Source organism: Lonchura striata, chromosome 3, assembly GCF_046129695.1.
Source record: "Lonchura striata isolate bLonStr1 chromosome 3, bLonStr1.mat, whole genome shotgun sequence".
NCBI lineage: Eukaryota > Metazoa > Chordata > Aves > Passeriformes > Estrildidae > Lonchura > Lonchura striata.
Window position 1 is genome coordinate 28596181 of NC_134605.1, and position 13744 is coordinate 28609924.

Here is a 13744-nt window from a genome sequence, read left to right on the forward strand (position 1 = left end):
TAATAAAAGCAGCACTGATACCACATGGGTAATTGGTCAGAACTTGGAAGAGAAATGAGCTGAAAATGCATTTAAATGTATTTAATGAGGAGATATTCCTTATCTTGTCACCCTTTCAGTCCTGTCCACTTGCCAGGCTCTGGTAAATTCTCTAAGTACCTACAAGATCATTTGCCAGACAGAGATTTCTTGCGTTAATCTATCCATTAGGTTCAGTGTTGCTTTGTATAGACTAAAGGAGGCAGATAGGTAGCTATTGTGAAAAACAGACAGTACCATTTAGTACATCACAGGAAATCCAGGAGGATTTTCTAAAACCAGAGGGAATTTCTTGCTGGAGCTACCCAAGCAGTTTTCATGAGGATTTACCTATTTTTGAATTGCAACCATGGTGGTGATCTGGACTTTGAATTTTCTGTGGTACCATGTAAAATGCCTTTTAAATGCTTTTTAGCTAGTGTATCAGTCTTGTGTATATGCTTGGCTTGTGTGTGAGTGGAATTCTGAGATCCTGTTTTTTCAAGAAGCTAACATACAACATAGAGAATATTTATGTCATAAAGACCCACTGTCTGTCTGTGCTATAGTAGATGGTTGGCTTGTTCACAACCTTAAAACCAAAATTCATACTGACACCAGTTGTGTAGGATTCTCATTTAGTCTTCATTCTATGGTACTTCTACTACAGATGTTGCTGTTTAGCAACATTTAGTTAGAATAAAATTCTTATTCTGAAAACTGGAATAACAGTCAACAGTGTATTCAGAAAGTAAGAAGCTGTTTTGAAGTGTTAAGGGTAGGTAACAAGTTTGCATCTCACTGATCTGCTTGTAAGAGACCAGGTGCAAAATCTTCTATTGGAAAGACAGAAAATACTGGATGGCTCTGTGGAAATGATCCTAGGGAAGGTCTTGGGCACTTGACTGTCATTTGCCCTTCACACCACTCTGCAATGTAAAGGAGCCCTTGGGTTGGTAATGTAATGTTTAACTGTGCTGTGTGTTTAAGGATCTTGCTACCTGACACAGTTCAAGAAGAAGAAAATCAGAAATCAGACACTGCCAGTGTTTACAAAAAGGAGAAAAAAAAAAAAAAAGCTTTTCAAACTATGGATGTTGCTGAAAACCATAATGGTTTTTCTCTTTGGTAACAGAGATGTCCTTCCATTCACGCTGAAGTTGCCTCATGCAATTGCTGCAGCAAAGACAGAAGGTGAACTTGAAGAGGTTGCTCAGCTTGGACTGAGTAAGTAGTTCTCTACAAAGATGTTTTTCCCTGTAGCACACCTGTAACATTGAAGAAATAGCTGTATCAGTAAATAGTTCATATTGGTTAGTAATGATACAAATTTTGTTAGGAAAAGCAATTTCTCTTATTTGGGCAGGCCAGACTTTCTTCTGGCCAGAGAGTGGTGCTCTTCCTTTCTTCTGTGGTTTCTATGATATTTTTGTTAGTGCTGTTTCTTTCTTCCTTCTTCTCTTCCCTCTCTGGGCAGCCCTTGGGCAAAGCAAATATCACAGTCTCCACACAGAGGTTGAATGTGGCTTCTGCTCCAAGACCTAATGTTGTCTGCATGCTCACATAGCACTGGCTATGTGAGGCTATATACAGCACTGGCTTTATAATTTATTGTGAGGAGAGTATAGGAACTGAGGTCCCCTGTTAATAAAACTTCTGTTCAGATTGACATAGAAACTTTAAAATGGTGATTTTTGAGATCAGTGCCTCAACAAAGTGGCATATTTAGAAAATGAGGAGTGTATATGTGATGGTGTAGAATGTATTCATGGGCAGGGCTTAGGTGCAATTTTTAAAATACCAGAAGACAATGCAAGGATGTCCTTGCATCGCTTGGTTGCTTCAGCCAAACACATACACATTGTAAAGCATACCTTGAGCTCAAGGAGATGGATGCAAAGCCTGGTGGGATTTGCAACTTTGGCCCCACCCAGATGAATTATTAAGCAGTTCCGCATTGAGCGAAGGGCTGAGTGGCTTAATTTCCTTCTCCAGGAAGGGAAGGTTGACTGTCAGCAACATTTGTTACAGTAGATTTTTTAATGATCTTTGATTTTGAAAAGGATCGTCTCTAAATCAGTGTTAGCATGAGGATCTCTTGAACTGTCTGGTGGAATTTTGCAGTAAAACCATACCCAGAAATGTATTGCAGTGCTTTGCATTTTGGTTTGCTGCAGTAGCAATGCAATTAAAGGGTTTGTTTTAGAGAGGAGAGAAACTACTTCTGCACTGCTTGTCTGCAAGTTTAGGTAATCAGGTGAAACTATGGGTTATCATGGGAATAGAGGCAAATATGGTACTATTGAGGTCAAGAAAGTAAAAGGTCTTGACTGGGATACAGTGTAATGAAGACAGTCTACCAGTGACACATGGAAGCCTTAAAGTAACATGAGGTGAGTCTCTCCAGAGGTTACAACAATGGTAATGTTGATCAAGCTCTCCAGGTCAACCACACTTTGTCACCAGAGCACTGTGAACTACCTACTGCAGAATTAGTCTTGCTCTTGAACAGTCTCTGCATTGTTTGTGTTTTTTCTGTAGCTACTGCATTTGAAAGCTAAAGAGGAGACTGATGGATCAGTGTCTGTGTGGTTGCTGTATTTGGGATAAATTACCTTATATACACCAGGTCATGGTTTCCATGAGCTAAAAGCAGGCAACAAAGTTCAGGTTTTGATGGATTTTTAGCTGTCCATGTGCAGAAAAGCACACCAGAAAGTCAGCCTTTCAATGCTGTGGACTCAAGAGAGGCCTAAAAACTCCCAAGACCCCTTCCTGTTAAGTGAGAGTTTTCTTTGAGGAACATGTAAGCACAAAACCCCATGGTGTGTGAACTTACAGCTGTATCCCCTGTCAGGGCTCTCTAGTGCATTAGGCTGCACAACACAAGTCAATAGCACATAGCCCAGTGTCATAGGTTGATAAGGAAGTGAGACATGACACCCAGCAAACAACATCAGGAGGAAGTTTTGGTAATAATTTCAAGGCTGTTGCCAACCTGCAAGGGTTCATGTGTTGAACATAGAATTGATTCTCTCTCAGTCTCCCTTGTGTTTCACCTGCAACAGTGCTTACTTCATGTGTGTTTGCAGCAGCCACGTACCAGGCACAGGCACTGAGCGATCTGCAGGCAGGATGTGAAGTCATTAAGCTGGGAACACAAACAACACGGCATAACTATGTAGAGAAACATGCCTGTGCCTAGAGACATTCTCTGGCCGTGGCCTGTCACCATGGGCTATTTCCTGTCTTCTGCCCCGCAGGCAGGACATGGCTGTTGGGCATGGACCTGTTGTGGATGCTTGGCATTTGTGCACTTGGGCCCAGATATCATTGCTTAGTTGCCTCCAGTGAGCCATCTTGACACACTATGAGAAAAAGACCATGTCAAGATTGGCAAATTTTAGCTAAATCTCCCTCCTCTGGTATTCTGCCCTTATTTCAGCATGATTGCTGCCTTCAAGAGCACATCTGATTTCAGTCTTCATACCTTCAGGAACTAATGCTCTTTAACGGTGACTTGATTGCACAAACATGCTGACACTTGTCTGGGATAAGTGCAGAGGCTGCAGCTGTAACTTGCTGTTTAGCATAAGTTTTCCATGCTGCTGGTGTGGGACTGGATACTAGGTCTCTTTATGTGTCACTGCAGTCTGTATTCTCAAGCAAACTGTCCCCACAGCAACGGCAGGGCAGCAGGCCAGTACCTCTATTAGACACTTGGATGTTTGGTCTGCCTGCTAAAGGTGATGTGTGCACCCACCACAGCAAAATGTGAGCTGCCTTTTCATGTACAGTTGCATGTGTTCACTATGAAAAGAAACTGAACCAAGATACTTGTAGAGTTTCTATAAGTGGCCTTTAGCTGGTGTAAATCAGCTTAAGTATTGTCTTTAATGAAGTGAGCTTATTAATACCTGCTGAGAATCTTGCTTTGTTTCTCCTGAGTGACATGCTAGTGAGAAGTTTAAGTTCATTTCAGTCTCAAGCCAGTAAAAAGTATTATATTACAGTCTCCATTCTTTTCTTTGATTCTCAGTTTAATTTTAAGCTGAGCGGGCTGATTGGAAGCTATGCATTGGTCATGGTATTTATAAATAAGTAAGAGCATCCCCAGGAATTTAGCATGCAGTTATGTCTGGTGGTACTTTAACAGGTTCACTTGGATTTTTTTCTGCTTTTAATTAATAAAATCTTACCTAAATTTCTTGGTATTTTAAACTTGTGTTGTTGAGTTGAATGTTCTGAGATCCATCTGCATGGTGTTTTGCATTCTTACATTAATGCAATGATGATTTTCAGACTTTTGGAGCTCCCTGGCTAGCAGCAAACCCCCAGATCCTTCACCTCCCTGTAGGCCTGTGCCTTTGGACAGTGCTCACAAAGACTCACGCCAGCTCTGCCTTATAAATGGAGTGCATTCTATACAAACCAGAACGCCTTCAGAGTTGGAGTGCAGCCAGACCAACGGAGCGTTGTGTTTCATTAATCCTCTCTTCTTAAAAGTGCACAGCCAGGATGTCAGTGGAAGTCTGAAAAGGCAGACCCTGAGAACTCCAGACGTGAATGGCAGAGCAAGGCCTTGCTCCCCTCCTCCCCGGCCACCACCTCCTGCTATTAATAGCACCCTCATGAGCCCACAGATTTCCAGGACTATAAAGCAGACGAGCATGCCAGAAACAGTCAGCCATAAGAAGGAGAGGGGCTTGGATTTGCTGCAGAACAAGCCCACCCCGATTCCGCCTCCTCGGCTGAAGAAGCAGGCTGTGTGCCCCGAGGCAGACAGTGCCTCCAGGAGTGTGGCAGCAGTCCGGCCTGACTCCATGTGTGTGCCGGAGGCAGCTGCAGTTCCACATGAAACCCTGCCCGAGCCGGCTCCAGCAGCTCCCAAAAAGACGCCGGCTGCCATCTCTGAGTCACACATCCCGTGGAATAGAGGCCAGCAGAGACTGAGCGACATGAGCATTTCCACCTCCTCATCTGACTCTCTGGACTTCGATCGGAGCATGCCGCTCTTTGGCTATGAGGGGGACACCAACAGCAGCCTGGAGGACTTTGAGGGGGAAAGTGACCAGGAGAGCATGGCACCCCCTTTGAAGCCCAAGAAGAAAAGAAGTAGTTCATTTGTTCTCCCCAAGATTGTGAAATCTCAGCTACAGAAAGTCAGTGGAGTTTTCAGTTCCTTCATGACCCCTGAGAAGAGGATGATTAAGAAAATTGCAGAGATGTCGCGGGACAAACGCACCTATTTTGGATGCTTAGTACAGGACTATGTCAGTTTTCTCCAAGAAAACAAGGAGTGCCATGTTTCGAGCACTGATATGCTGCAAACAATTCGTCAGTTCATGACCCAAGTCAAGAACTACTTGTCCCAGAGCTCTGAACTTGATCCCCCAATTGAATCACTGATTCCTGAAGACCAAATAGGTAAGAAACACTGTTCTGTATTCTGGGGGAAAGGTGAAAATGTGTAATTTGTGTTTATAGTGATAGTCTTTGTCCAGTTCAGAAAGGTGGGGCTAACTTGGCTGGTAGAGTATTTGAGTCTTAAAACAACCTCCCCCTTCATTCCTCACCCAAATCACACTGTCAGTTTGGAATGATTACACTAGGAAGTTGTTGATAAGAAGTTATCCTTAAAATAGGTGCAATGCGGACTTTTTACCTGTGATTATTACTTTTTTACCTGCTCTACTGTTGACAATAGAGAATCCTTTATTTGCTGGCAGACATGTATTTTTCTCTGAAGTGGACTGGCATAGTTCTCAATGTTTGGTCTAAAACTGCAAAATCTAACCATACGGATTGTAGCTGTAGAACTAGAATTCAAAACCAATGACATTTAAAAGCAGGGAGACATTTTATGACAACTTAATTTTGAAATAAATCTGATTCCTTCAGACATTCTTAGTCACTTCTAGCAATGCTGTACTATCCCTGCACTTGAAACTAAATAAAAACATAGGTAAGAGTTTTAGAAAACAAATGTGCAGGAGAGAGAAGGGGCTGCTGATCTCTAGTTTTCTGTACTTCTCTGATAGATATGTTTGTGAGTGGTTATGGCTGAGTTAGAATATATGTTTTAACAGGAGAGATAGATTTGTGTATCCAAAAAAGTGAAATCATTGTTGCTGCATAAATTTCTCTGCCTCTTTTGCAGAGTCTGAGCAGTATTTGTAAAAGAGCCTGTAAGCCGAATTTAAGAGGTAAACATGCCTCAGGGCGGAATACTTTCCTTGTGAGCTCACTTCAGTCCTAATTTGTTTGTTTTTCTCCATACCCCAGTGTCCCAACAGTTGGCTCAGTGCAAAATTGGCAGATACTTCCTTCCCTAGGACTCAAGGGTAATTTTATATTGACATTCTGTCTGTCCTTGGCCAAGATGAAGTATTCTCACATAACTTTAGCTTCATTTACACAAAGTCAATCAAAAGTCACAAGGACTGCTAAAGCAAATAGAAAAATATGAAAAGTGTCCCCAGTATTGAGACTCAGAGACATGTCATATTCTCACTATAACAATAAAGACTGTTAGGTGGGTGTTACATGGAAGAAAAAGCACCAAATTAAGCAGAGGATGCAGGTGCATTTTTGCCTGCATTTCTGTAAAGTGCTGGATATTTGACAAAGCAATACAGATCGACTTTGGTTGTAATTTTGTGAAAGCCTAGTGTGTTATGAACTTTTCATTTCACAAGGGTGTGATTTAATCGGACTGTGAGTCTCCCAAGACTGGAAAAAATGTTGTCTGGTATTAAATGTTTCGCTTTGGAGTAGCATAAGCCATAACAACCCAAACTGCCCTGGTTTTCTTCAGCGACAGAAAGTCTGGTTTTGATCATGTGACTAAACACAATTAATTTATAAAGTGGGCTGGTTTAAGCAAAGAAAGAACTTGCTTTTGAATCATCTACTGCCTTTGGCTTGAGCCAGCAAACAACTGCAGTGGATCAGGAGCATCAGCTGTTGCTGATCTAAGTAGATAACTATGTGACAGCAAAATGTAATCATCCCTATGGAGAGTTTTTGATGAAGTAGAGCCCTGCCTGTTCTCCATAGTTTTCCTTGACTATTTCAATATGGAATTGCAGCCCAAATTTTAACTTTACAAGTAGTTGTTCATCCTCTCTCATCAGTTCACACTTCCGCTGTGCAGTTTTTTCCTCCAATGTGTCAGCCTGGTGCTGGATGTGTGCTTCTGGCATAATACTCCTCCTTTCTGAGTCATTCAGGCTTCACTTTAACCCTCTTTTATCTCCTTAACTTCAGTAGGTGCTGGAACAGCTTCCCCAGGTTTAGTGAAGCCCTCAGTGCTTGGAGCTTCTTTCAACATCTCCATAATGATCTTTTTGATCTTGTAGCTTTTCTTCTAGAACTGCATCATGGACTCTTGCAAGCAAAAGCTTCTGCAGCAGATCTTTTAGGCTTCCCAGATAGGGGTCCCATCAAATTGTTAAGCTTCTGCAAAGTCATTGGAAAAATATCCTTCAGGGTTTCAAGTCCTGACAGATGCCTTCTAACCTTAGGACTGTAGGCTGTTAATCCTCCCTGAAGCAATGTGACTCTCCATGTTGGGACAGAATCAGGAGTAAGGCACATGGCTCTTTATTGTTTAAGGATGAATATATATATATATTTTTTAATTATCCACACCTCAGTTTGTATCCACAGAATAAAGACTAGTCTGAGGAGACCCTGATAGTCCAGAGCTGTTTGATCAGCAAATGTTTAGGAGTTTTTGTTTGTCTTTTCATCTTTTCCTGGCTTTGAACAGAACTGAGTCAGGTTGAATGCTGTCACTTTGTCAAGTGGGATCTAACATCTGACATCTAAACAACTTCAGTCTCAGTGTCTGAATTTAGCCTGGAACCAAGGAATTACTGGTTTAAACCACTTGTCAGTAAGGTACTAACTGATCATGTGGGAATGTCCCTAAACAATACCACCTATTACTTGTTTTGGTATTTCTGATATGTTAGGGATATTTAAAGGCTGAATGTTAAAGAAGCTTGGAGAGAATGTGTTGGTCCCTTATTGGCTGTCCATGCCTTGTTGAAGGGCCTTGGGTCTGTACAGAGGAGTTGCAGGCAGACAGCTGGACATACTAATTAACTGAAGCCCAGGACTGACCCTCATGGTACCTCCTCTCCAATGTCTTGTCTTGTTTGACAGTCAGCCATGGATACTTGGGTTCTCAGTGCAGTATTCTGCACATGCCGTTTATGGTAATTATGGCAAGACAGTATTTCCCTTGTTTGTTGATATTGAAGGTGCACAGAATTAGACCTATGGGTCTTAAAAAGGTTAAGCAGCAGCGCACCCCAGATCCTCTCTTCTTTACTAATCCAGCTATCCTTCTGAAGGAACTAGAATGGTATGTTGCTATTTCTGCTTGAAAAACTCATGCCAGCTGTTTTTTTCACTGTGTTACTTTTTAGGAGCTTGTACATTTGTTCTGGTGCCCTGTCCTTCATTGTTGCATCTTTTCATGTTGACCTTAGTCTTACAAACACCTCCTTTCACCGCAGGAGTTACGGGACAGGGCATGTAGGAAGGAGCGGTAAAAATACTGAGCAGAGACAGGGACCAGGTTCTTTTTCTGACCATCCCTTGGATTTCCTTTGTGACTTTTCCCCTGCTTCTTTTCTTTCCTGCTACTTCAAGAGAAGTCACGTGCTTGCCACACAGCTATAGCATGAGTTTTAAGTAGCTCACAGCTGCTTAAAGCAGAGCACACCTAGTACAAATATTTTATGAGTTTTTGATGTGCTTTTATGTAGGTGATGAGGGGATGGCTTACCTTTCACCCCTAGTTCCTAGGAGGTCTTTGCCACCACTGCCTGTAGATCAACCACCTCCATCTGACCTCTGTTTTCAGGGTTGTGCTGATTATCAAGGAATGTGGGTTGTGGGAGGTCTTACTTCAATTCTTGGTCCTGTGGAAGAGATTGCCATGTCTGCACCCACCAAAAAATGGATGCTTGGCCATCACGCTGTGGTATTCCAAAGCAACTTTCAGCTTTCAGCTCCCAGGCAATGTGACCTGTGCAGGATCATGACTTTTTGTGATGGTTCTGAGGCTCACTCAGTCTGCTACTGACCTCTGTTTTCCCTGGTGAGTGGTTTGGCCTTGGTAAACAGGGCTTGAGTGTAAGTCAAGGGACTGGAATCTGACAGTCATATCAGTGGAGCAACAATAGTTGGTAGGTAGCAGGGAAACAGAGAGCCTGGAAAAGGGGATAGCAGCCTACAATTTGAGGAAGTGCGGTTGTAAGGAGGCTGTGTAAGGACACTGGCAATGACTAATATGTTGTCCTGTCTAGATGCAGACTTGTGTGGTTGGCAGCAAAACAAAAATAGCATGTCAGCACAGGATACAGATGTGTTTCCACAAGTTACAACAAAACTAGCTGGCTGGTCTTTACAATTCATTTATCAAAGCACTTCCAGTTCCCATTTTGAGGCTACAAGCTAATTATAAGCATTTCAGGAACAATACACAGTGTTCAGCTCATATTATATTCAGTTAAAAAAAAATATCTGAAGAGTATCTGTTTTGGTTTTGGAGTGGTAAGCATCCTGGGAGGATATTTGAAAATATGCATCTGAAATAAACATAATTTTTGTTGCTGATTTGGATCTTAGAAATATACAGAGATGTTAAAGTAAAAAATAAGTCCTCAATTCACAACTTAGATAATGATTTTGCCTGGGAAATCCTCATATACTTTTTTGTGGCCTTTGGAAGTCAAACAATGAAAACTGCTGCTGATTGAGAATTGGTTTATGAAATCTTACCCAAAAACACCTTTATCTGAAAGCAGCCAGAAGCAACAGTGCTGTAGAAAGTGTTGCTGGGTGGGTGGTCTGGCCCCAAACATGCTCACAGGTGCCATGACACTGAATATTGTTCTAAGACTCAAATCGCAAAAAGTGCTGTCCTACCAGGCTTTAATAATATAATTTTTTTGTAAGCTTTGTACTTGTTAGGATACATATGGGTATTACTGTTGACCATTAAAGAAACAATCAGCCATTATCAATCCTGTTGCTGTTAGCCTCACCAGCTTGTTAGATTTTGCCACTTTTTCATTTGAGGACAGAACTCAGTGGTTTTTACCACTGGGTGCGTGCCAAGAATTCATAAAGGATAAAAAAAGGTTGTGTGTTGTTTTGAGGGTTTTTTTGTGTGGTTTGAAGGATTTTTGTTTGTTGTGGTTTTTCTTTGTTTTGTTGTGCCTGTATGGAGCTCTGAGCACAGCCACTAGTTATATGGTCCCTTCCTCTGTGCTGCTTCAAAATTATTTCAAGTTTCCATAGAAACTGTGGAATGTGAATGAGTAAATTTCTAAGCAATTTCCAGGCACTGCTTTTGGATCCTCTGACAAATAGCAGATATGAAAGAAACCTTGCTATCTTGCCCAGCTGTAAAAATCTGCATGGTTCATCTGTGGAAGTGGCGCACTACCTTTCAAAGGGTTGAGGGCAGAAACTGTGAACTTCTTACCTACAGACAACGAGCCTGGCCCCAGCCATGGACTGGGGCTCTGGGGAGGAATTTTCTCTCCCAGCAGCATGCAGTTCCTGTGGGATCTGGGGAGGCACTGCTTCTGCCTCCTATTCCTATAGAGGATCAGTCACATCCTGAGGTTCTTGTGAACAAATGATCCCTCTTTTTTTGACATGAAGGGTGGCTTGTGCTCAATATTCATCTACAAAACTTCCACTAGAAGCCTGTGGGAGTTTAGCTTTCCTGGGGATAGAGCTTTCTCACTTTGCATGGTGTTTAGGAGCACCAACTGCTTTAATAAACAAGACCAGGTGGTTGGAATGCACACTGCAGAGGTGTTCCTCTTACAAGCATAGCAGTTGGTGTTTTATCTATTTGAAAAAATCGGGTAGTAGAAATAAAGTGGAATTGCAAAAAAAAAATAGTCATCAGTGAAGATACCAAGGAACTCTTTGTACACTCTAGAATAGAAATTTACCTAGCCAACGTACCCGTGGGTGAGATGCATGCATTTTTCTTGGTGGAAAATTGTTTCTGCAATTGTTTCTGCCCCATGAACCCTGAGGATTGCTTTGATGGCAGGGAGAGGCAGTTTCTGTCTCTGTGCAGAAGGGTGATGCTTCTATTTACCTGGCTGTTTTGGTGCTGATTGTGTGTCTCTACCAAGTACAATAGATAAGGATCAGTTGTTTGAATTCTTGCCACTTGCTAATGTTGTTAATTGATGGCTCTGGTGGGAAGCTGGATCCAGCCGTGTCCGCTGTGTGAGAAGGCACCAAGAACATGTCTCAGACTGATCATGCCTTTACTGACAAATACAGAAAAAATGCTACATATGCATTCAAGGCACCATAGGAAGAAAAGTGTGTGTGAAGGGTGTTTATATGGGAAAGAGAGGAATGGAGACCCAAAAGGAAAAAGGCCTGAAGAATACGATAAATGAAAGAAAAAAGCAAGAAAATAGAATAAGGCTTGTTTGGAGAGTGTGTGTGTGTCTGTGTAAATTCCAAGCCTTAGAAGACGTATGTGATTTAAAAAAAAAAAAAAAAAAAATGGAGGGAGGGTAGGGAGAAAAGGAAGAGGCCATAGTATGAAAAAAACCACAGAAGTACAGGCAAAGAACCCAGGACAGGCATAAGGTTTAATGAAACTGTAATGAGTCACTGTTACTAACAAGAATGTCCACTGTTAATTTGTATAAACGGGTGACCTAGCAGTGACACAGCCTCTCCTCTGTGTGCTGTCAGTTCTTGTGTGCTCCTCTGGTCCATCTGCCTGCTCTAGGCTCTGGTCCTGCCCCACTTTCCTGCGGGGATGGCATGGCACAGGAGCATTCCCTGCCATGTTTCCCACCACAAAACAAATAATCAATGTAACATAATAACTAATGTAAGCTCTGTTGCCATAAGGATGCTGAGAAAGGAAATTGGCTTTTAAAGTTTGCAGAGAAAATGTTGAGCAAAGACCTTTCTCTGTTGAGACAATCCATACCATGAAAACAGAGAATGAGGGTTAAAGAAAAACTGGAGTAGAACAAGAATTAAAAATAAGCCCTGAAGTTAGCAGTTACTGTGCTATGTGCTTACAATTGCCAAAGAACTTTGAACTTGATGACAAAGCTGTATATAAGCTTGTGTGATGAAATCTGAAGCTGGACAAACACAGCTTGGTTTTCATTTATAGTTTAAAGCCTGTAATCTGTCCAGCTTCATAAAGATCTTGACAAAGTTGAGCCAAGTTTTAGGAAATCATTGAGTTATAGTTTCAAATGGAAATGACGCAAAAAGGACAGGCTTTAATGCCAAATGAGATAAATTACAATTTTAACTGTGTTTCACATTAAGTTTGGGAGTTAAAAGTCTAAACTTAAAGTAAAATTAAACTTGCAGACTTCCGACCAGCAAAAGAAAAACTTTCATAGACCCTCAGCTTTTTTTGTTGTTTGGTGTTTTTTTTTTTTTAATTATCCACAGTCTGTTTGTGTGGCTGTGTTTTTTTTTTTATTTACCACATTGCCAGAAATTACAATTCAATACAGATTCTGCTCTGCCTCTGTTTTCATAGTAACAAACATCTGGAAACTCAGGTTATGTAATGCACAAATGGGCCTTAGAAAGTAGGTTTTGCTCTACAGGGTCTCTTTAGGGAATGGTTGTGTTAATGCTGGCTCTGCTTTAGAGGGGGAAGTCAGCTGGATTTGTGTTTTCCTGTTGCAGATGTTGTGCTGGAGAAGGCCATGCATAAGTGCATTCTGAAACCGTTGAAGGGTCACATTGAAGCGATGTTGAAAGAGTTTCATACCACAGATGGTTCCTGGAAACAACTGAAGGAAAACCTGCAGCTGGTGCGGCAGAGGAATCCTCAGGAACTGGGCGTGTTTGTTCCAACACCAGACTTTGTGGACATTGAAAAGATTAAAGTCAAGTTCATGACTATGCGGAAGATGTATTCACCTGAAAAGAAAGTCATGCTGTTGCTGAGAGTTTGCAAATTGATATACACTGTTATGGAGAATAACTCAGGTATGGTGCTTCTGGCAGTTCAGGTTCACTGATATTTCATACCTGATGTTGTCTTTAAGAGGAATCAGCCCATTCTGCAGACAGGTCTACTGTTGGAGCCCTTGTAGCTTCTCCTTGCACTTTTGAGAGGAATTCTTGCTCTCTGCTTCTGACTTGCTGTCTCTGAACTATCTGGCTGCATACCTTAAGAAGTCAGTCTGAAGCTGAGCTGTTGTAGTGGGTGGAATGCAGCTTCTGGCAAAGTTAATTAGAGAAGCCCTCCTGTGGTGTAGGAGGAACCCTGGTGCTTTCAGCGGAGCCTGGTTACAGCTGGGTTCAGTCTTAGCCCAGACTTTGTCAATGGTTTTAAATCCAAGGAATTATAGAGGCGTGATTGAACCTTTGTACAACTTGATCCTACAGGATTAAGGATGACAAACCAGATAGAGTCATATAAAAATGAATTATTTATTATGATAAATTATTGTACTAAAAAGATCTTAATCTGAATTATTTACTACACAGTGTAGAAGTAACAACTATAAGTATAGTCTAGAATAGTATAATGCACTATATCAAAACAATTATAAAAAAGAAATTATATTAAAGCTAGCAAAAAGACCCAAAACAATTACTGAGTAGAGATTATGTTTCTTACTGAGACCAACAACCGACTGGGCTTTTGCTCGGCTTCCAGGAGTGGCGGTGACAGGCA

The 13744-nt window shown here is 41.6% G+C and overlaps 1 protein-coding gene across 5 annotated transcripts in view; it reads left to right on the forward strand.

The window, feature by feature from the left end:
* Positions 1-13744, forward strand: part of RIN2 (Ras and Rab interactor 2) — a 90395-nt gene that overhangs the window by 56892 nt on the left and 19759 nt on the right. For all 5 annotated transcript variants that reach the window (XM_077782013.1, XM_077782015.1, XM_021543342.2 and 2 more), the window contains 3 exons: positions 1154-1245; positions 4321-5445; positions 12745-13050. In XM_077782013.1, the coding sequence (XP_077638139.1) occupies positions 1154-1245; positions 4321-5445; positions 12745-13050 (1523 nt within the window). The remainder of the gene's footprint in view (positions 1-1153; positions 1246-4320; positions 5446-12744; positions 13051-13744) is intronic.